Source organism: Podarcis bocagei (genome assembly GCF_964188305.1).
Source record: "Podarcis bocagei genome assembly, contig: HAP1_SCAFFOLD_44, whole genome shotgun sequence".
Lineage (NCBI taxonomy): Eukaryota > Metazoa > Chordata > Lepidosauria > Squamata > Lacertidae > Podarcis > Podarcis bocagei.
The window spans coordinates 281,688-304,233 of record NW_027670336.1 but is presented as its reverse complement, the minus strand read 5'-3'; the positions used below and the strand labels follow the sequence as shown (position 1 = coordinate 304,233).

Genomic DNA, 22,546 nt, shown 5'->3' with positions numbered 1-22,546 from the left:
CATTTTTAACATATTCTCCCTTAACAGTACACATGCTGTAAATTTTATATTCACTCTCCACAATTTTTCCCAATTCTCCAATTGAATATCATAGCCGAGGTCCTTTGCCCACTGAGTCATCACTTTTTTGACTTTCTCATCTTTCATGTTCCATTCTAACAGTATTTTATACATACTTGACAGATTTTTCCGATCACTGTTTATTATCTCTCTCTGAAATTTCGATGTCTTTTCATCGTAGCCCCTCTCTTTCACTTCTTTTTTAAATATCTCATTTATCTGATAGTAACTCAGCCAATCGTATGTATATCTTTTTACCTGGTCGTATGGTTTAATTTTCCACTTCCCTCCTTCCTTCAATACCATTTCTTCGTACCTACCCCATTTTTTCCCCATATTGACTTTCTTTACACTTATTAACTCCACTGGTGATAACCAGTGTGGGGTTTTTGGTTCTAATATGTTCTTATATCTATTCCAAACTTCTATCAAAGGTCCCTTAAAGATATGGCTGCAAAATCCCTTATGTACTTTTATCTTATCTCTCCACAAATAGGCATGCCATCCAAATTTGTTCTTATACCCTTCTAAATCCAATAACTCTGTATCCTCCAACTTTATCCACTCTTTAATCCAGCAAAGGCATGCCGCTTCGTAGTACAGTCTCATGTCTGGCAGGGCGAAGCCCCCTCTTTCAGTGGTATCTGTTAATATCTTAAACTTAATTCTGGGCTTCTTTCCTTCCCAGACAAATCTAGAAATCACCCTTTGCCATTCTTTAAAGTTTTTTGTGCCCTTTATTATCGGGATTGTTTGGAATAGAAAAAGCATTTTGGGGAGTACCATCATTTTGACCATGGACACTCTACCCCAGAGTGATAATTTCATCCTTGCCCAAATCTCCAGATTTTTCTTAATTTCATTCCACACTGGGATATAATTATTTTGGTATAGGTCAATATTTTTATTGGTAAGCCAGAGTCCTAAATATTTAACTTTTTTAACTACTTCAATTCCTGTTTGTTCCTGTAGTGATTCTATCTTGTCTTGGTCTAAGTTTTTAACGATCATCTTTGTCTTATTCTTATTTAGTTTGAATCCAGCTAACTTCCCGAATTCCTCCATCTCCTCCAGAATTCCCTTTAAGCTGTTTATAGGATCTTCTACCGTTAATACCACGTCATCAGCATATGCTTTAACTTTGTATTCGTTTGAGCCTAATGATATTCCCTTAATTTGTTTGTTTTGCCTTATTGCGTTTAGCAGAACCTCCAACACCACTATAAAGAGCAGCGGAGAGAGCGGGCAGCCCTGTCTTGTCCCTTTAGATATTTTTATATCTTCTGTTATGGCATTATTTATTATCAGCTTCGCTTTCTGTTCGGTGTATATTGCTTTTATCCCATTCCAAAATTCTTGACCCACTTCCATAATTTCTAAATTTCTCAGCATGAAGTCCCAGGTGACGTTATCGAAGGCTTTCTCCGCGTCAATAAAAATCAGACTAGCTGGCTTATCAATTCTGTCCGATAAATATTCTATTATATTAATTATGCCTCTTGTATTGTTTTTTATTTGCCTTCCCGGTAGAAAACCCGCTTGGTCCTCATGCATTATCTTCACTAATATTTTTTTAAACCTTTTTGCCAAAATTCCCGCAAAAATCTTATAATCTGTATTTAATAAGGAAATGGGTCTATAATTTTTTACTTGGGTTGGGTCAGTATCTTGTTTTGGAATTATTGTGATAAATGCCTCCTTCCAGGTGCTTGGGATCTCTTTTTCCTTTAGGGTCTTATTCATCACCTCAACTAACGGAACCGTCAATATATCTTTCATTTCTTTATAGTAGCTCGCAGTAAACCCATCTGGGCCCGGAGCTTTACCTCTTTTCAGTTCCTTTATCACTTCCTCTACTTCCTCTCTGGAAATGGGGGCATTTAACATTTCTCTTTGCTCTATCGGAATCTTCCTTACCATTTTCTCTTTTAAATATCTCTCTATTTTCCTATTGTTGTTTCTATCCTTATTCCTGTATAGTTGCTCGTAAAACTCCGCAAATCCTCTTCTAATCCCTTTTGGTTCAGTTATCTCTTCTCCGTTTATTTGTATTTTGTTTATTGTGTTTTGTTCCTTTCTCTTTTTGACTTGCCACGCAAGCCATTTTCCTGGCTTATTAGCAAATTCAAAATTTCTCTGTCTTAATCTTTTGATGTTCCACTCAACCTCCTTATTTATCAACATTGCAAATTGGGTTTGGAGGGATTTTATTTCCTGCAATATCCTTTCATTATTTGGTTTTTTAATTAGTTTTTGTTCACAATCCATAATCTGTCTCAAAATCTCCTTAGTTCTTTTTTCTTTATTTTTCCTTTTCCATGCATTTTGTTGGATGAGCAGGCCCCTCATGACTGCCTTACTCGCGTCCCATACCACGTTTATTTTAACCCCTTTGTCTTGGTTATCTATGAAGTACTCCAATAATTTCGTCCGAATCTTTTCCACAAATTTTTGATCGTCCCATAAGTTATCATTTAATCTCCATCTGAAAGTTCGTCCTTCAACCCCCTTCATCTCCATTATTATGGGGTTGTGGTCGGAGATAATTTTGGCCTGTATTTCAATTTTTGTAGTTCTTACTGTTAGTTCATTTGATATCCAAATTTGGTCTAATCTTGACAGTGATTCATTCGGTCCTGAATGAAATGTAAATTGTTTCTCCATGGGGTGTCTCAATCTCCATATATCTACCAAGTTATAGTTCTTCACCATTTCAAAAAATATCTTAGGTAGTTTCCCTCCTTCTGTCTTAGTTTTCCTTAATCTATCTATTTCTGTTGAGACCACCCCGTTCATATCTCCCATTATTATGATTTTTTGGTCCATGTAGTCAAATAATCTCTCTTCCAATGATCTGAAAAATTCTGTTTTATTGCCATTTGGTGCATAGACTCCCACTATTATCATCATTTCCCCTTGCCATTTAATGCGGACTGCGATCATTCTCCCTTCCTCATCCTTAAATAGCTGGTGTGTTTCAATGTTATTTTTAATATATAATACTACTCCTCTTTTTTTCTTTTTATCGGAGGAGATAAACTCATTTCCTAACCTCTTATTAATAAGGATTTTCTTATGTTTACTGGCCACATGGGTTTCTTGAAGGCATATGATATCTAAATTTTTCTTTTTTAGAATGCGTTCAATTCCATTGCGTTTTTTCTTATCATTCATTCCATTAACATTCCAATTCCATAGTTTTAAAGACATATTATTTTAGGTGCTACTCTGAGTTAGGTGTTACTCTGTAACCTTTCTGTTTCCTCTCCTTCTTCCTCCTCTTCTTCTTCTTCTAGTTCTCCTCTACTTTGTTCTTCCTCTTCACCTAACTCTAAATCCTCCCTCAATCTAGATCTACCTTCTGCACCCTTCTCCTCTTCCTCTCCCACTTGGAGCTCTTTATATCTTCTTGTGAATTTTCCTATTTCTTCGGGACTAGTCAATCTTCTTTTAACACCTTTATAGAAGAAAGAGACCCCTTCCGGAAATTCCCATCGGAAGTCAATTCTATTCTTTTTAAGTAGTTGAACAAGTGGTTTATACGATTCCCTCCGTTTAAGCAACCTTATGGGGATGTCTTTAAATAAAATAATATAATGCCCATCGATGTATAATCTTTTTTCCCTGTTTCTTTGCAAAACCAAATTTCTCATCTCTCTGTCTTTAAATGTAACTAAACAGTCCCCTGGATATTTCCTGGCTTTATTTGTTTTAATTTTCATTCTATACGCATTTATGATTGTTCTAGCCACATCTTCCTCTTCCACTTCCATCCACTGTGCTATTTCCTTCACTAATCTTTCTTTTATATTCTCGTTTTGTACTTCTGGAATTTGTCTCAATCTTAAGTTAATCTCCCTCTGTTTTAGATCGTTCATTGCGATGGAGTCTTTAATTTCCTGTATTTTGTTTAACTCTATTATCCAGAGGTACTTTAAACAATTATATACACAAGGGCCACAGAAAGAGTTTGATATAGACCAGTTCTTGAGAACAAATGGACTTCAAAAAATCTCACAAGAAAACAAGACAATGTTGAACTACAAAGTCACGGAACAGGAGGTAGAAGACGCCATTCAGAATATGCAGTTGGGGAAATCTCCAGGGCCGGACAGTTTCACCTCAAAATACTATAGAACTTTGAAGGATTGGTTAATTCAACCACTAAAGGAGGTTTGTAATGAAATTTTGGAGGGGGGGAAAAGTGCCAGAGTCGTGGAAAGAAGCATTCATTACACTTATACCGAAAATTGAGTCTGAAAAGACACAACTTAAGAACAACCAACCCATATCTCTCTTATATGTGGATTACAAATTTTTTGCTGACATTTTGGCCAAGAGGTTAAAAAAAGTCTTAAAGGAAGTGATACACAAGGATCAAGCTGGCTTTCTCCCAGGCAGACATTTGTCTGACAACATGAGGAATATAATTAACATATTGGAGAAGTTGCAAGAGGAAATCAACACAAAAGCAGTTTTAATTTTTGTGGATGCTGAGAAAGCCTTTGATAATATTTCTTGGAGTTTTATGAAGAAAAACCTTCAGGGGGTTGGTCAAGGGTTCGAAAATGGTATAAGTGCAATTTATTCAGAGCAAAAGGCTAAATTAATAGTTAACAATGTGGCAACAGAGGAATTTAAGATAGAGAAAGGGACACGACAAGGCTGCCCAATTTCCCCTTTACTTTTTATCTCCGTCCTGGAGGTTCTGTTAAACATGATTAGGAGGGACCATCTGATTAAAGGTATAATGGTCGGAGCTAAACAATACAAACTCAAAGCTTTTGCAGATGATTTAGTTTTGACATTACAGGAGCCAGAATCTAGTACCAAAAGAGTATTAGAACTGATCCAAGAGTTTGGTCAGGTGGCAGGATTTAAGTTGAATAAGCTAAAAACCAAAGTGCTTGAGAGAAACTTAACAATGAATGAAAGAGAGAGGTTTCAGAATGAGACAGGTTTAACAGTGGTCAAGAAGGTGAAATACCTGGGGATCAATATGACAGCTAAAAATGGGAACTTATTTAAGGACAATTATGAAAAGTGTTGGTCAGACGTTAAAAGGGATCTAGAAATATGGTCAAATTTGAAGCTTTCCTTGTTGGGTCGAATTGCAGTTATTAAGATGAATGTATTGCCAAGAATGTTATTTCTGTTTCAATCACAGATAGGTAGCCGTGTTGGTCTGCCATAGGCAAAATAAAAAAATTCCTGGAAGGATTTTTTTAAATTCTGTTTTAATCGTTACAGATAATAGACAAGATGGACTGTTTCAAGAAATGGCAGAGTGGCATTTCTAAATTTGTCTGGCAGGGCAGGAAACCCAGAATAAACTTTAAAATATTAACTGATGCTAAAGAAAGAGGGGGATTTGCCCTGCCAGACCTTAAACTCTATTATGAATCAGCAGCTTTCTGCTGGTTGAAGGACTGGCTGCTTCTTGAGAACACAGACATTTTGGACCTAGAAGGTTTTAATAATGTTTTTGGATGGCATGCATACTTGTGGTACAACAAGGTTAAAGCACATAAGGCATTTATGTTGCTGCCCAGGAAGACTCCCTGAGTGAGTGCTTGTGGGCCCTGCTTTTGCCATTTACCATCTGGCTTGGGGCGGGGCCTGGGGCCTCATAAGGACTGCGTGCTGCTTGCGGCCTGCTGCCCAGGAAGACTCCCTGAGTGAGTGCTTGTGGGCCCTGCTTTTGCCACTTACCATCTGGCTTGGGGCGGGGCCTGGGGCCTCACAAGGACTGCGTGCTGCTTGCGGCCTGCTGCCCAGGAAGACTCCCTGAGTGAGTGCTTGAGGGCCCTGCTTTTGCCATTTACCATCTGGCTTGGGGCGGGGCCTGGGGCCTCATAAGGACTGCGTGCTGCTTGCGGCCTGCTGCCCAGGAAGACTCCCTGAGTGAGTGCTTGTGGGCCCTGCTTTTGCCACTTACCATCTGGCTTGGGGCGGGGCCTGGGGCCTCACAAGGACTGCGTGCTGCTTGCTGCCTGCTGCCCAGGAAGACTCCCCTGAGTGAGTGCTTGTGGGCCCTGCTTTTGCCACTTACCATCTGGCCTGGGGCGGGGCCTGAAGCCTCACAAGGACTGCGTGCTGCTTGCTACCTGCTGCCCAGGAGGAGTCCCCTGAGTGAGTGCCTGAGGGCCCTGCTCCTCCCTGCCACTTACCACCTGGCCCGGGGCGGGGCCTGACAGGCCTCACTAGGACAGTTGTTACTGCCGGAGAGGCACAGAGTGTTTTTAAAATGTTTTTTAAAAATTTTCTTTGGATTTTTTGTATGTGGGGGGTGGGGGTGGGATGGATGTTTGGTTGGGCTTGGGGAATTATTATTTTTTTATTTTGATGTTTTTGTAATTTTTACATTTTTTTGTTTGTATTGTTTTATTGGTTTTGTTTGTTTGTTTAAGGTGTTATTTTGTTTTTAGGGGGAGGGTTCAGGGCTGCCGGGGAGTGGGCCCCAGCCCACAAAATGGCTGGGGCATGTTCCACAGGGGGGGATGCACTGGGACAACCGATCTCAGTGATCACGGGTAGGAGGAGGAGTTACGCTAAGACCAGACCATGTCATTACAGAGGAGGCAGGTTTAGTCGTTGTCTGAGGACTATCCCTGCCTCCGGGTCTGGTCCTGTCCGGATGGATACTAGAATCAGCAAGGGATACCCACGTGACCTGAAGGTGCTGCTGTGCAATGCCAGGTCAATGATTCGTAAGACCACTGCCATCCATGACTTGATCATGGATGGAGGATTTGACCTGGCATGTGTAACAGAGACTTGGTTGGATGAAGCAGATGGGCCTGTCCTTGCCGCTGCTTGTCCACCAGGTTTCTCTTACGCACAGCAACCCAGGTCACGTGGGCGGGGAGGGGGGGTTGCAGTGATTTTTAGGAAGTCATTAGTTTGCACCAGGCGTCCTATTGGGAAGACCCAGTTTTCTGAGTGCATGTTCTGGAAGTTGGGCAATAGGGGCAGTACAGGATTCCTTTTGGTGTACCGACCTCCCCGCTGCACCAAGGATTCCCTGCCCGAGCTGCTTCAGGTCGTGGCGGATGTTCTCCTGGAGACACCTAGCCTGGTCGTCCTAGGGGATTTTAACATCCATGCCGACACGAACTTACAAGGGGCCGCTCGGGACTTCGTGGAAAGCATGGCCTCCATGGGGCTGTCCCTGAATAAGTCTGGCCCAACCCATAGCCGTGGACATGCCTTGGACCTGGTGTTTACCTCTATGGATGTTGGTGATCTGACACTAAGTAAAAGCGAAATGAAAGAAGTGCCATGGTCAGATCACTTCCTGGTGCAACTGGACTTCTCTGCGACCCATCCCCTCTGCAGGGAGGTGGGACCAATTCGGATGGTCCGCCCCCGCCACTTAATGGATCCAAATGGTTTCCAGAGAGTGGTAGGGGATACTTTATCCCATGTTGATGGCCTTTCAGCCGATTCCCTGGTGGCCCGCTGGAATGTGGAGTTAACCAGGGCTATTGACTGTTTGGCTCCGAAGCGCCCTCTCCGATTGCATGGAGCCCGGACAGCCCCGTGGTTTTCCACGGATCTGAGGGCAATGAAACAATCGTTGAGACGGCTAGAGCGCCGGTGGCGGATAACTCATTCCGAATCTGACCGGACACAGGTTAGAGCTCAACGTCGAGCCTACCAAGTGGCGATAGCGACGGCGAAGAAGAATTTCTTCACCGCCTCTATTGCATCTGCAGAAAACAGCAGCAGGAGACTTTTTCAGGTGGTTCACAATTTAGCGGAATCACCTGCAACATCGGGGCCCAGTACGGGCCACATGTTCTCCTGCAATGATTTTGCAAAGTTTTTTGCAGATAAAATCGCCCAGATTCGGGAAGAAGTAGACTCCACCGTGGGAGCAGGGCCGGGGCGGGAGAGTGCTAGAGTTCTGTCTAGTCAAGTTGAGTGGGATCAATTTCAATCTGTTACCTCCGAGGATGTGGACAGGCTGCTTGGACGAGTGAAACCAACCACCTGTCTCCTGGATCCTTGCCCATCCTGGCTTATAAAAGCTAGCCGGGAAGGACTGGGCGATGGGCTTCGTGGGGTGGTGAATGCTTCCCTCCGTGAGGGAGCCTTCCCAGACCCGCTGAAAGAGGCGGTTATTAAACCGCTTCTTAAAAAACCATCTTTAGATGCGGCCACGATGGCCAACTATCGCCCAGTCTCAAATCTTCCATTCCTGGGCAAGGTGATTGAGCGAGTGGTTGCTGAACAACTCCAGGCACGCCTGGAAGAAGCGGACCATTTGGATCCCTTCCAGTCGGGATTCAGGCCTCATCATGGGACTGAAACTGCCTTGGTCGCACTGGTTGATGATCTCCGGCGGGCTAGGGACAAAGGTGAGAGCTGTTTCCTAGTTCTGCTGGATCTCTCAGCGGCGTTTGATACCATCGACCATAGCATCCTTCTGGACCGTCTTGAGGGGCTGGGAGCTGGGGGCACTGTTATACAGTGGTTCCGCTCCTTCCTCCTGGGCCGTGTTCAGAAAGTGGTGGTGGGGGATGAGTGTTCAGACCCTTGGGCCCTCACTTGTGGGGTGCCTCAGGGTTCTGTCCTCTCCCCCATGCTTTTTAACATCTATATGAAGCCGCTGGGAGAGATCATCAGGAGGTTTGGGCTGGGTGTTCATCAGTATGCGGATGACACCCAGCTCTACCTCTCTTTTAAATCAGAACCAGTGAAGGCGGTGAAGGTCCTGTGTGAGTGTCTGGAGGCGGTTGGAGGATGGATGGCGGCTAACAGATTGAGGTTGAATCCTGACAAGACAGAAGTACTGTTTTTGGGGGACAGGAGGCGGGCAGGTGTGGAGGATTCCCTGGTCCTGAATGGGGTAACTGTGCCCCTGAAGGACCAGGTGCGCAGCCTGGGAGTCATTTTGGACTCACAGCTGTCCATGGAGGCACAGGTCAAATCTGTGTCCAGGGCAGCTGTTTACCAGCTCCATCTGGTACGTAGGCTGAGACCCTATCTGCCTGCGGACTGTCTCGCCAGAGTGGTGCATGCTCTGGTTATCTCCCGCTTGGACTACTGCAATGCGCTCTACGTGGGGCTACCTTTGAAGGTGACGCGGAAACTACAACTAATCCAGAATGCGGCAGCTAGACTGGTGACTGGGAGCGGCCGCCGAGACCATATAACACCGGTCTTGAAAGACCTGCATTGGCTCCCAGTACGTTTCCGAGCACAATTCAAAGTGTTGGTGCTGACCTTTAAAGCCCTAAACGGCCTCGGTCCAGTATACCTGAAGGAGCGTCTCCACCCCCATCAGTCTGCCCGGACGCTGAGGTCCAGCGCCGAGGGCCTTCTGGCGGTTCCCTCACTGCGAGAAGCAAAGCTACAGGGAACCAGGCAGAGGGCCTTCTCGGTAGTGGCGCCCGCCCTGTGGAACGCCCTTCCAGCAGATGTCAAAGCGATAAACAACTATCTGACATTCAGGAGACATCTTAAGGCAGCCCTGTTCAGGGAAGTTTTTAACGTGTGACATTTTACTGTATTTTTGGTTTTTATGGAAGCCGCCCAGAGTGGCTGGGGAGGCCCAGCCAGATGGGCGGGGTATAAATAATAAATTATTATTATTATTATTATTATTTAAAAATCATATTGTCAGGAAAGCACTGTTTAATGTCTGGACACGATATAAAGACTTACTTGAAAATAAAACCCCGAGGTGGTCGTCACCGATGGAGGCAAAAGCTCAAAAAAAACTCAATATAGAGGCCAGGTGGCCAAAATATTGGGAGATTTTGGAGCAAGAAGGAGACAAGTTGAAATTGCAGAGTTTTGAGAAATTAAAAGACAGAGTGCGAGATTGGCTTCATTATTATCAAATAAGAGAGGTTTACAATTTGGATAAAAAAATTGGCTTCCAGGGGGAAAAATCAAAGTTAGAAACAGAACTGTTAGATCCCAAAACTAAGATACTTTCAAGAATGTATAACTTGCTGTTAAAATGGAATACTCAAGATGATTAAATGGGCACAGGACATTGGACATAATATTATGTTTGCTGACTGGGAACAGTTATGGACCACAGGTATTAAATTTACGGCATGTAATGCCTTAAGAGAGAATATTATGAAAATGGTATACAGGTGGTACATGACACCAGTCAAGCTTGCAAAAATCTACCATTTGCCCGATAATAAATGCTGGAAATGTAAAAAAACTGAAGGTACATTCTTTCACCTTTGGTGGACGTGCCCAAAGATTAAAGCCTTCTGGGAAATGATATATAGTGAATTGAAAAAGGTATTTAAATATACCTTCCTGAAGAAACCAGAGGCCTTTCTCCTGGGCATTGTCGGCCAGTTGGTGTTAAAGAAGGACAGAACTTTTTTATGTATGCAACAACAGCAGCAAGAATACTCATCGCAAAATATTGGAAGACACAAGATCTACCCACTCTGGAAGAATGGCAAATGAAGGTGATGGACTATATGGAAATGGCAGAAATGACTGGCAGAATCCGTGACCAGGGAGAAGAGTCGGTGGAAGAAGATTGGAAGAAATTTAAAGATTATTTGCAGAAACACTGCAAAATTAAGGAAAGTTAAAGTGATGCTGGATGGAAAATAAGTGGTATTGGTTAAAAGTTTTTTAAAGTGTATGCAAGTATAGATTGTTAATACTTAGAAATATATATTTACAATAGGTGATGACGCAGAGTTATGAAAAATGACAGAGGGTAAGGATTTGCTGAAAGGACTTTTTAAATGGGAATACAAAAGGGGAGGTGTGAGGGGGTCAAAGAACTAAGGTGATGAGATAAAGGAGATTGAAGGATGGAATTAATTTTAAACTTTAAACTTTTTATGTTTGTTTTTCTTGCTATCTATATAATCATTTTCTTTTATGTCTCTTTTTATTTTTTAAAAATTGTTAGTTGTGTGAACTGTATTTTATAATTCTATGTGTTTCAAAAAATCTTAATAAATATTATAAAAAATAAAAAAATAAAAAAAGAAAAGCTGCTTTAAAGCAAGGTTTCCCAAACTTGGGTCCCCAGGAGCTCCCGGACTACAGTTCCCATCATCCCTCCCCATTGGTCCTGCTAGCTAGGAGTGATGGGAGTTGTAGTCCAAAACCAGCTGGAGACCCAAGTTTGCTTTAAAGGGAAAGTAGGCTGGCCGTGTGACAGCCTCTGCTGGACAAAAGCACTGCCCCAGAATCTGAACCACCCCCAGTACTGCTACTTGGAATTTATAGATTGCAAAACAGAAGTTTGATTGGCACCTCAACCTATAGGGAACTTCCAGGTGCTTTCTATACCACCTAGAGTACCCACAGAATTGTGGCTTCTACTGGCAACACACACAGGAGAACAAATGAAAGACAAACACAATGAGAGGGCAAAAACCTGGAAAGGGCCATACCAAATGGACATCCGGTGTGAAGAAGTCACTTTCCCCACTGCTGAACAATGCCACAGGTAGAGGAGATGGAATGCTAGAAGTGTTCTCCGGGGCAAGGGGAGCTTCTGGGAAATTGAACTATGGGCTCAAAATAAAAAAAATTCCTTCCTGTAGCACCTTAAAGACCAACTAAGTTAGTTCTTGGTATAAGCTTTCGTGTGCATGCACACTTCTTCAGATACACTGAAACAGAAGTTGCCAGATCCTTCTATATATAGAGAAGGTGGGGAGGGGTATTACTCAGAAGGGTGGTGGGAATGGGAGATTGGCAGATAGCTGAGATGAGCCTGATGAGCCTGTTGACGACTCCTAACGACTGTAATAGGTCTTACAGGAAAAGGCAAGGGGTGGGAAGGTGAGAAATGGTTTAGTCATGTATAATGAGATAAGAATCCAATGTCTCTGTTCAGACCAGGTCTCTCCATTGTTTTAAGTTTGGTAATGAGTTGCAATTCAGCAGCTTCTCTTTCCAGTCTATTTCTGAAATTCCTTTGTAGTAAAACAGCTACTTTGAGATCTTGTATAGAATGTCCTGGGAGATTGAAGTGTTCTCCTACTGGTTTCTCTGTTTAGTAGGAGAACACTTCAACTTCTGTTTCAGTGTATCTGAAGAAGTGTGCATGCACACGAAAGCTTATACCAAGAACTAACTTAGTTGGTCTTTAAGGTGCTACAGGAAGGAATTTTTTTTATTTTGACTATGGCAGACCAACACGGCTACCCATCTGTATATGGGCTCAAAGTATTACTTTTTTAAAAAGTCACTGCCATTATAGGCATTACAGGTAGAAAGCTGGAGGTTGAGCAGGCCCAGGCTGTGCTGCGCCCAAGAGTGGGGGTGAAGGGAGAAGGGAGAAGTGAAGAAACAGGGAAAGCTTTTCCTTCCCGAAGTCTCGGTGCGGCTCTGAATTTCACCTGGTCCAGAATTGTCCAGTGGAGCCACAGGATGCTTCCAAGGCCGTTTTCTGTGGCAACAAGATAACAAGGGAACTGGCAGAGACATGTCGTCACAGCATCATTTGGCTGCTGCTATGGCAACAGTGAAAAACTGCGACCAGGCCACGGGCTGAGCTGGGTGATTGACAGTGGGGCCAGTCACCACTTTATGCCATCGCCATCTAGTCATTTTTTGTGGAACTGCAAGGCTGTGAAAACTGGAAGAAGTGTAACTCTTGCAGATGGTTCCAAGCGCCAACTAATTATGTCTGGCTCTGTTTATTGTTCTTTTTTGCAGGCGGAGATTGAGGCCTATGTCATTCCAGAGATGCAGTGCTGTTTGCTTTCTGTTTCCTCTCTTGTCCATGATGGGTTCAAAGTGTGTTTTGAAAATAATGTGTGTTCCATTTCCAGAGTTGGGCGACAACTGGTCAGTGTTGAGTGCAAAGACAGGCTGTTTGTGCTAGAAACATGTATTGCAGGTAAATGTCCCACTGAGGATGCACAAGCACGGTGTGCTAACGTTCCCATCCATGATGGGTGCCATCATGGCGTTTGGCACCAGAGAATGTCACGTCAGGTGTGGGTACGTGAAGAAGGTCCCAGGGTGCAAAGAGGGGTGTAAGATGAAAGCATGTGACATACCTGGAATGCAGTGTGGAGTTTGGTGCTTAATGGGTTAACCTCTGGTATGCCCTGTACCTGGGAGAGGCTTCTACAGGAAGCCAAGACAGAAGTCACGTCATCTCTTTGTTCTGTGAGTTTGGTTTCACTTTTCCTCCGAGAGCGAGAGGAGAAAGATGCAATGGGTTTTAGCTCCGATGGACTTGTAATGCTGTGCTTGCAAATAAAGCTTGTAGCTTAGAGAAGCTGTCTGGACTATATTCACTCCCCTTTTCTCACACACGGAAGACGCTGCGTGTCTGCTATTTGTTTTTCTACCCGGGGTCATGCTTCTCAGAGTGTGCTCAAGAGGGAAGCATGGCTTGATGGAGAAAGCAATAAATCAGCAAATGCAGGGCCTTCAAGAAAGCCAAGGTTTAGACGTGCTCTTATCCTAGGTCTGACAGGGTAACCACAAAACCTTTTGAGCTAGTCCATGCAGACCTTTGGGGTCCTATGCCAGTTGCCAGTCTGGGTGGGGCCAAATTTCTGCTATCTCTGGTGGATGATTATTCCAGAAATGGGTGGCTTTTCTCTCTGAAGCACAAGGGAGAGGCCGCTGCTTTGGTGAAAGATTGGATAACGGCAGTAGAACTACAGTTCTCACTGCGGGTCAAGAGCTTTCAATCAGATCGCGGTGGAGAGTTCACCAGGTCTGCGTTGCAGAACTTCTGCCAGAAAAGCATACGCCACAGGTTGACTGTAGCAAATTCTCCTCAGGAGAATGGAGTTGCAGAATGCAGGTAGAGAACGCTGCAGGAGGCATCCGAAGCCATGCTCTTTGACACAGGGTTGCCCCAGCAGTTTTGGGTGGAAGCGTGGAAATCTGTGTCCTTCACTCTGAACCTTTCTTACAGTTCTGTAGTAGGGGACATGCCCTATTTTCTGCTGCACGGCAAGAAGCTCAAGGTGCATTTCTTCTTCTTTTTTCCCTACAATACCTAACAATAATGCTTCAGGCTTTTTTACAAAAGTTAATTGGAACATTTTCTTCAACTCATTGTATATCATTTCCCAGAATTTTTTTAATTTTATTACAATCCCACCACATATGGTAAAAAGTCCCTTCTTTTTCCCTACATTTCCAACATATATTTGAGCCGGTTTTATATATTCTTCCTATCTGCACTGGTGATATATACCATCTATACATCATTTTCATGTAATTTTCCTTCAGCAAAGAGCAGTCTTTAAATTTTAAATCAGTTTTCCACAATCTTCCCCAATCTTCAAACATTATATTATGACCTATATCTTGTGCCCATTTAATCATGACTGATTTCACCTCTTCATCTTTTGTTTCCCATTCTAGCAGAATACTATATGCACCTTTCAGCAACTTCCCTTTCCCTTCTATGACTTCCTTTTGAAATCTAGATGTCGTGTAGCTAAATCCTTTCTTATTGTCTTCTTTGTATATTTCATGTAGTTGCCGATAGCGTAACTAACTCTGAAAGTGGTCTTTTATTTCCTTGTAATCTCTTCGTTTCCATTTTCCTTCTTGATCCTTTAAAAAGTCATCATATGTAAGCCACTTTCCTTTCTTTCCAAGCGTTTTGAGCAGTAAAACTTCATGTGTTGAAAGCCACTAAGGGGTCTTCTGTTCTAACATATCTTTATACAGTGGTACCTCGGGTTACATACGCTTCAGGTTACATACGCTTCAGGTTACACACTCCGCTAACCCAGAAATAGTGCTTCAGGTTAAGAACTTTGCTTCAGGATAAGAACAGAAATCAGGCCCTAGCGGTGCAGCAGCAGCAGGAGGCCCCATTAGCTGAAGTGGTGCTTCAGGTTAAGAACAGTTTCAGGTTAAGAACGGACCTCTGGAACGATTTAAGTACTTAACCTGGGGTACCACTGTATCTCTCCCATATGCTCATTAGTGATTTCCTAATTATGTGGTTATAAAAACTTTTATGTACCTTCCCTTTCCCATGCCATAAATATGAGTGCCAGCCAAATCTATTGTCATGTGCTTCCAATTCTAATGCTTCTTGCCTTTCCAACTTCACCCAGTCCCTAATCCATACCAGGCATTCAGCTTCATAATATAATGAAAGGTCTGGGAGGGCAAAACCACCTCTGTCTTTTATGCCTGTAAGTATCTTGTGGTTTATCCTTGGCCTTTTGCCACCCCCCACCCCCGATAAACTTGGAAATTTCTTTCTGCCATTTTTTGAAACATTCATCTTTCACAATTACTGGGACTGATTGAAAGAGGAATCGCATTTTTGGCAGAACATTCATTTTAACCACTTAAATTGATCTAATCTAAATACTGGTCTACGCAATAGCCTGATGTATTAGAAAGCTTAAAATGCATGAGAATCCTCCATTGGGGTGTAGGCAATAAGACATTATACATTGAACATAAAAGCAATTATACACAAAAATTGGGTCCCCTCCCCCTTTGTGGAAATAACATACTGTCAGACACATGTTAGCATTCCTACATAATATCACACAATACACCACGTACTAATTAAATCTCAGTTGCATATCTTGAGGCAACCATGATCTTTTACATATCTTTTCAATCCTGGGGCCCAGAGTCTTGAGGCTTAAAAGGTGAGAGAATGTGCTTGCAATTCAACTTTCCCCCCTTTGTCAGCCCCCTCCCTGTCAGTCTATATCCTTTGGAAAGAGATAGCTGTGGCCACTCTGGTGTCTGTTGTTGTTGTTGCTGCAGGTAATAAATAGTCTTGTGGTCACGAGGAATTGGGCTGAGGGTTTTCCATCGTTGGGTCTGCGTTGACATCTGTAGAAAGGATATCCTGTAAGCGGGAGGGTGGGGCAGCTAAGGGAGCCGGGCATGTTTAGCCTGGAGAAGAGGAGGTTAAGGGGTGATATGATAGCCATGTTCAAATATATAAAAGGATGTCACATAGAGGAGGGAGAAAGGTTGTTTTCTGCTGCTCCAGAGAAGCGGACACGGAGCAATGGATCCAAACTACAAGAAAGAAGATTCCACCTAAACATTAGGAAGAACTTCCTGACAGTAAGAGCTGTTCGACAGTGGAATTTGCTGCCAAGGAGTGTGGTGGAGTCTCCTTCTTTGGAGGTCTTTAAGCAGAGGCTTGACAACCATATGTCAGGAGTGCTCTGATGGTGTTTCCTGCTTGGCAGGGGGTTGGACTCGATGGCCCTTGTGGTCTCTTCCAACTCTATGATTCTATGATTCTATGACTTTTGGGATGTAAAGACACAGTTATAAAGGTAAGAGGTAAAAGCCAAAAAGGGGAGAATCTCCTTGAGTTTTCTTGGGAAGCCGCAAACAATAAAAATATTGGCGAGTTAAGCATTTTATTCATTTCAATATTATTATCACATTTCCATATAATTACAACTGTTATTATATGCTAAAAATACAAAAAAGAAAAAATATAAAAGGAAAACAAAAGTAAAAAAGATAGATTACCAGCTAATCAATTTTTTCCAGACAAAAAATAAATGGACTTGACAGAACAACAGCGTTTTTTTAAAAAATATATATAATAATATTATTAAATAATACAAAGATATCAAAACCACACAGATTGTTACTGGACTGGAACCTTAAGGACTAGGAGGTGATGGTGAAATGGGCACACGATTGTGGCTATCCAATGAAGATGAAAAATGGGGGAAATTATGAAAAAAGACTTAAAATTCACCACATGCCATCTGATTTTTAGATGGTACCTGACCCCATCCAAATCAGTCAAAATAAATAAATATCAGCAATAAATGTTGGAGATGCAGACAAAATGAGGGAACCTTATTCCACATGTGGTGGACATGTCCCCAAAGGTAAAATAAAATAAAGTAAATGCTATTTATTTTAAAGAAAACCAAAGCTTTCCTATTTGATATTCTAACAATAAGCATACCAAATGAAAATAAAAGAGTGTTTCTTTACACGACAACAGCAGCTAGGATGTTAATAGCAAAATACTGGAAAATGAGTTAATATCAACAAAAGATGAGTGGCAATTAAAGTTGTGCTGGTACCTTGAACTAGCCACAATGCCAGAACTTCCAAGAGACTGAGATCTACTCCCAGTAATAAAAATCCTGCCAGTGATCTACCCATTGTCTTCGCACAGAGTTCTTGAGCTTTTCTCAGGGAGCAGTGACCAGAGTTGTGGATCGACCACTAGATCATTTAACAAATTAAAATTATATAAACAATTGTGCTATAAAAGTACATACCATATATGAAGTATCCAGATAATGGAACTTATAACACAGTGGTTTCTGCAGTGAACAAGTCTTACAATGTATATAGACAGGCGAAGCATTGATTTTAGTTACAGGTGACAGCAATCTGCAGCTGTAAGGTTTTCTTCTTTAAGTGAGCCCTTTAAAACAACAAATGTAAAACAAACTTTATCCATACACAGGTTTGTTAATTTGTTAAAATATGTTGAATTACGACATTATGGTCATTTATATTACTTAGAATATGTACAACGAATGAAGCCCATGAGAGCGAAACAAGGCATTATTCCGGAAATCCTTTTCAACACTGTGGAATTGTAATAGGCTCCAATTTGGACTTTATGAACGTATGTGGAACAGAAACTAGCAGACATTTGGTCTTTTGAATGAACTGATTTATTGGGACTTCCGTCTATATTATTGCAATTTATGTGTTGTTTATGTGCAAGATAAACATTTGATATTGTGATGAGAATATATAGAAGAGTATTGTTTATGTGAATCCACAGACTGTTATGTTTTGTGTGTTTCTACATTCCAGGAACCACATTCCTGACCCAGATGTTTACAGGAAGTCCCTCAGATGATTCCCCTTTCAAACGGGATACTTGAACCTAGGCCAGTAGGGTCCTCCTCTCCGGCAGACGGACAACCCCTCCCCCAAAGCCCCTCCCTCCCCACTTCCCCATGGGGGTCCCCCACACCACCCATCACTCACCTGGATGGCTTTGGCCGTCTCTTGCTTGGAGCACTTCAGGGTTCGGAGCCCCCTGAGCTGAGCTGCCTGGCAGTTCTGAATCACCTCCGGCAGGTACAGCTGATCTTCCTCCAGCAGCTGAAAGGCAAAAGTCAGTCCCTTCTCCACCTCCGAGAGAGCATAGTGGGGGGCAAGGAGGGCAGGTCTGAGTCCCTGCTCTGGTTCTCCCCAATACTCACCCCTGGGGGAGAGATGTGCAACCGCAGCACATCTGCAAAGAGAAGGACATGGGGACAGGTGAGTCCGTCTCTGAGCTCCTGGCAAGGCTATTCCAAGAGTTTTCTCCTGGATTCCAAGCCCTACTGCAGGGGAGGAGGGACTCCCCAGGCCTTGGGGGTTAAATCCTGACCTCCTTCAACCAGAATGTGGCTCCCCAGGCCAGAGGTAGGCAAACTAAGGCCTGGGGGCTGGATGCGGCCCAATCGTCTTCTCAATCTGGCACGCGGACAATTCGGGAATCAGCGTGTTTTTACATGAGTAGAATGTGTCCTTTTATTTAAAATGCCTCTCTGGGTTATTTGTGGGGCATAGGAATTCGTTCAGCCCCCCAAAAAATATAGTCTGGCTCCCTACATGGTCTGAGGGACGGTGGACTGCCCATGGCTGAAACAGGTTGCTGACCCCTGCCCCAGGCTAACAAGATGGTCAATATCCAGTTCCACTCCACCCTTTTAAAATTTAAATCTCAAAACAGATCCCAACTTTCAGAGCATGTAAACCGCATGAGTGGAAAGACTGCTGCGCCACTCACAGAAATAGGACTATACTGTACTTCCTTCTCCCACCTTTAAAATAAACATCTAGGTAATGAAACCGACCCATGTCTGCCTTCCTCCACCAACCTGCACTTCACTCTTCGAGCCAAAAGACAACACTTCCCCGTTCCCAGGTGAAAACACCTGGCCTTTCATTGGTAGAGCCGCCACCACACCTGTGGTGTTTACCTCAGTGTGACGCAAGGACTGAGTGGATGGTGAGATGCTTTCAGCATCAGACACTTGGTGGGTTCTGAAATGACCGTGCAGGCCAGATTCACGACCCTGACGGGCTGGATTCAGGCCACAGGACATAGTTTGAGGACCCCTGGCCTACATTGACTGGCAGCTTCTCCCCAGAGTTTCAGGCAGGGATTTTGTCCAGCCCTTGCAGGAGATGTCAGGGGTTGACCCTGGGACATTCTGCATGCCAAGCAGATGCTCTAGGGCTCCCCATATTTCACTAGTCTTTCAGCGCTATGCTATTAGCAACTGTGGAGATTCCACCTGCCTCTTTCAAAAGGAGAACACTCACCTGGTCAATAGTAGTAGTAGTAGTAGTAGTAGTAATAGTAATAATAATAATAATAATAATAATAATAATAATAATAATAATAATAATAATTTATACCCGACCCATCTGCCTGGGTTTCCCAGCCACTCTGGGAAGCTTCCAAAAAAATATTAAAATACAATAGTCCATCAAATATTAAAAGCTTCCCTAAACATAATAACAACAACCATCCATTTTCAGTCCATTGAATTAGCAATTAAGCATTTATGGAAAGGGAAATAGCATATTTTTGATGCGTGCACAAGCATGCATAAGAAAGTATTACTCATTTCTGATGAGAATTTTATTTATTTTGAACTTCGCTTGGTTCCTCCTTGGCAGCCAGTGCGATTGTTTCAGCAGGCTAGAACTCAGGACCCGCTGCCTTGAGGGACATCTAAGAGCAGTTGGGCAGGGGAAAGGTCTCCCTTGGGAGGTGGTGGACTCTCCTTCCTTGGAGGTTTCTAAGCAGAGATCGGACGCCCATCTGCCATGGATGCTTTAGCTGAGATTCCTGCATTGCTGGGGGTTGTAATAATAATAATAATAATAATAATAATAATAATAATAATAATAATAATAATAATTATTATTATTATTTCTTATTTATACCCCACCCATCTGGCTGGGTTTCCCCAGCCACTCTGGGTGGCTTCCAATAAAACACTAAAATACAATAACCTATTAAACATTAAAAGCTTCCCTAAACAGGGCTGCCTGTTTAGGGAACTAGACCCCTCTTGCTTCGGGTTGGACTAGATGACCCTGGGATCCCCTCCTATCTCTCCACTCCTGAATTCCAGGAGGAGCTTCCTTGCCTCCTGCAAAGCCCTTTTCCCTGCAAGCTCTTCCTCTGGTTTCTGGCCAAGGGAGGGAGATGCTCAGAGTCCAGCCAAGAGCCTCGCGCTCCAAAAGGATATCTGGGCATTGGCGTAGCCAGGGGGGCAGCTGCCCCCTTAATCCATAAAAAATAATAGAAATCTGAGGTTCTGCCAAGCGAGAGAGGGCTGAGCTGGAGGGACTCGGCTTGGCAAGGGTTAAAGGGAAGTGAGCTGCCTTCCTAGAGAGGCCAGGAAGCAAGAGGGGGCCAGGTCCTCCAGAGCCAAGGCCCCTCCCTCCCCAGTCCTTCTTCCCTTGCTTTGGGGTCTCTCCTGCAAGGGCTGCCTCGCTGCCCCCTCCTGGGATCTGGTGAGTCCATAGCTGTCAACTTTCAGATGTGAAAATAAGGGATCAGCAGCCTGATCCCGGGGACAGTCTACGGGATATCTAAGAATCCAGGATAGCAGCGGGAAACGGCGCTGGAATAAGGGAATTTCCCGCAAAAAAGGGAAGGGTTCCAGCTATGGGTTGAGTCTCCTCTCCCTCCCCCCAGAGGGTGCAGTGGGGAGACGGTGGGGGTCCCAGGGCTGCAGCAGGGGAGGGTGCCTGGGGGGCCTGATCTGCTCATGTGGGGGGGACCCCAAGCCAGGGAGGGGCCAGGTCTGCAACGCTCTCCTTCCTGGAGATCAGAGGATCCCTGACTCCCACGAAATCTCCCTTTTTAAAACAAAGAAGTCCCTGGGACTTTAACTCTGTGTGACATCGCTCAGCCTCATTGCACAACAGAGGAAACATCTGCAAATGGTTTTCCAAAGCTGGAGGAGGAGGTGGACTAGCCCCCCCCCCCAAAGAAAACAACCGGGAGAAAGGAAGGAAAAGTAGGAAAGAGAGGCCAGGAATAAAGAGAGGGATCCCAGGCCATAGTCTGGCTGCTGCATTGGAAACCAGTTTGTGTTAAGCTATCTAATAGAATAATAATAAATAAAAAAATCAAGGGAGATGTCTTTGGCCCCACCCACTTGGCCCTCAGGGGGTTGGCCAGATACATTCCTGGCCCTCAGAAGAGAGGAAAAGAGATCTCACCCCAGGAATCCGTCTGGAGACTGGCAGAGAGTGCAGAAAAGGTGACAGAAGCAGGGGAGTGGGTGTGGGGTGAGGGTGGGGGTGAGGGTGGGGGGAGCAACTCCTGAGGACCCCCACTAGAGCCAAGCATCTGTTTTTCACAAGATACAAATGACTCCCTTATCATTCGGTTCTGACTTCATGCATTGACTGGAAACCAGCAGAAACCATGTTGATTAATCTCCCAGAAATCCCTTTAGTTGCCTCCACATTTTGCATTGCTTGAAGACTAGAGACTTATTTCTTCTCCTCTTCCTCCTCTTTCTTTTCAAAAAGATATCTCATGCTCTGGGATGTGGTGCAGTCCAGCCCTGGTTCCCAGCAAGACTCATCCATGCTTGCTCAGGGAAATATTTCTTTTTCTGTCCTACAAATTCTGTAACAGAACAATGTATTTGCTTTGTAGGATTTGCTAGAGCTTCTCATTTAGACGGACAGAACTTGTCAGAAGACCAAAGGGTTCCTTCCGATCTCTCAAAGGCTTCCTGAGAGCACAAATGGATGAGCGAGACTCAGCTGGCCCTGGAACAGGAAGAGGCCATGGCAGCCAAACTGGGAGCAGTGGGGGATTCTGGGAAAACTCTGTGCAGAAGATCCTGGGTGAGGAGGACACCCTCCGCTCAGAGGTGCAGAGCCAGCAGTTGAGGCAGTTCTGCTGCCAGGAGGCCAAAGGACCCCGAGAGGTTTGCAGCCGACTCTACCACCTTGACCATCAGTGGCTGAAGCCAGAAAGGCACACGAAAGCTGAGATGCTGGACCTGGTGATCTTGGAGCAGTTCCTGGCTGTCCTTCCCCTGGAGATGGAGAGCTGGGTGAGGGAATGCGGAGCAGAGACCAGTTCCCAGGCGGTGGCCCTGGCCGAAGGTTTCCTCCTGAGTCAGGCAGAGGAGAGAAAGCAGGTGAGAGAGACTTTCCTCTGGATACTCCCAAGGGGCTCCAAACAGGACAGAAAACATCCCATAATGGTCTGCTGATGGCCCATCCGTTTTCTGGGAAAGTATCCATGGAATGAGATCTCACACCCTTCATGTCTTTGTCATTCTCTTTCTAGCATTTCTCACCTTTCTCTGTTTTGAATCCTTGTTTCTTTTTCAGGGAAAGGATCTCTTTGCAGAAATGGACCTGGATTCCTGTGAGGCAGAGAGGCCTCCATTGGACACCAGAGAGAGGCCACTGGGTAAGGAGGAAGGTGGTTTTTCTCCATTTGGTCCCAACTTTTCTGAGGGTTCTTTTCATCTTGTTT

The 22,546-nt window shown here is 43.9% G+C and overlaps 1 protein-coding gene across 9 annotated transcripts in view; it reads left to right on the top strand.

The window, feature by feature from the left end:
• The window catches only part of LOC308579472 (uncharacterized protein), a 268,291-nt gene that overhangs the window by 236,890 nt on the left and 8,855 nt on the right, over positions 1–22,546 (top strand). Inside the window, exons 1-3 of one of the 9 annotated variants that reach the window (XM_081214005.1) lie at positions 20,472–20,550; positions 21,710–22,202; positions 22,399–22,480. The exons of 5 other annotated variants lie outside the window; for them this stretch is intronic. In XM_081214005.1, coding sequence (XP_081070131.1) covers positions 21,801–22,202; positions 22,399–22,480 — 484 coding nt within the window. In that variant the 5' untranslated portion in view covers positions 20,472–20,550; positions 21,710–21,800. Of the gene's footprint in view, positions 1–7,938; positions 8,424–20,471; positions 20,551–20,831; positions 21,276–21,709; positions 22,203–22,398; positions 22,481–22,546 lie in introns of those variants that run through there. 3 more of the 9 variants (XM_081214009.1, XM_081214006.1, XM_081214012.1) reach the window with 3 other exon arrangements.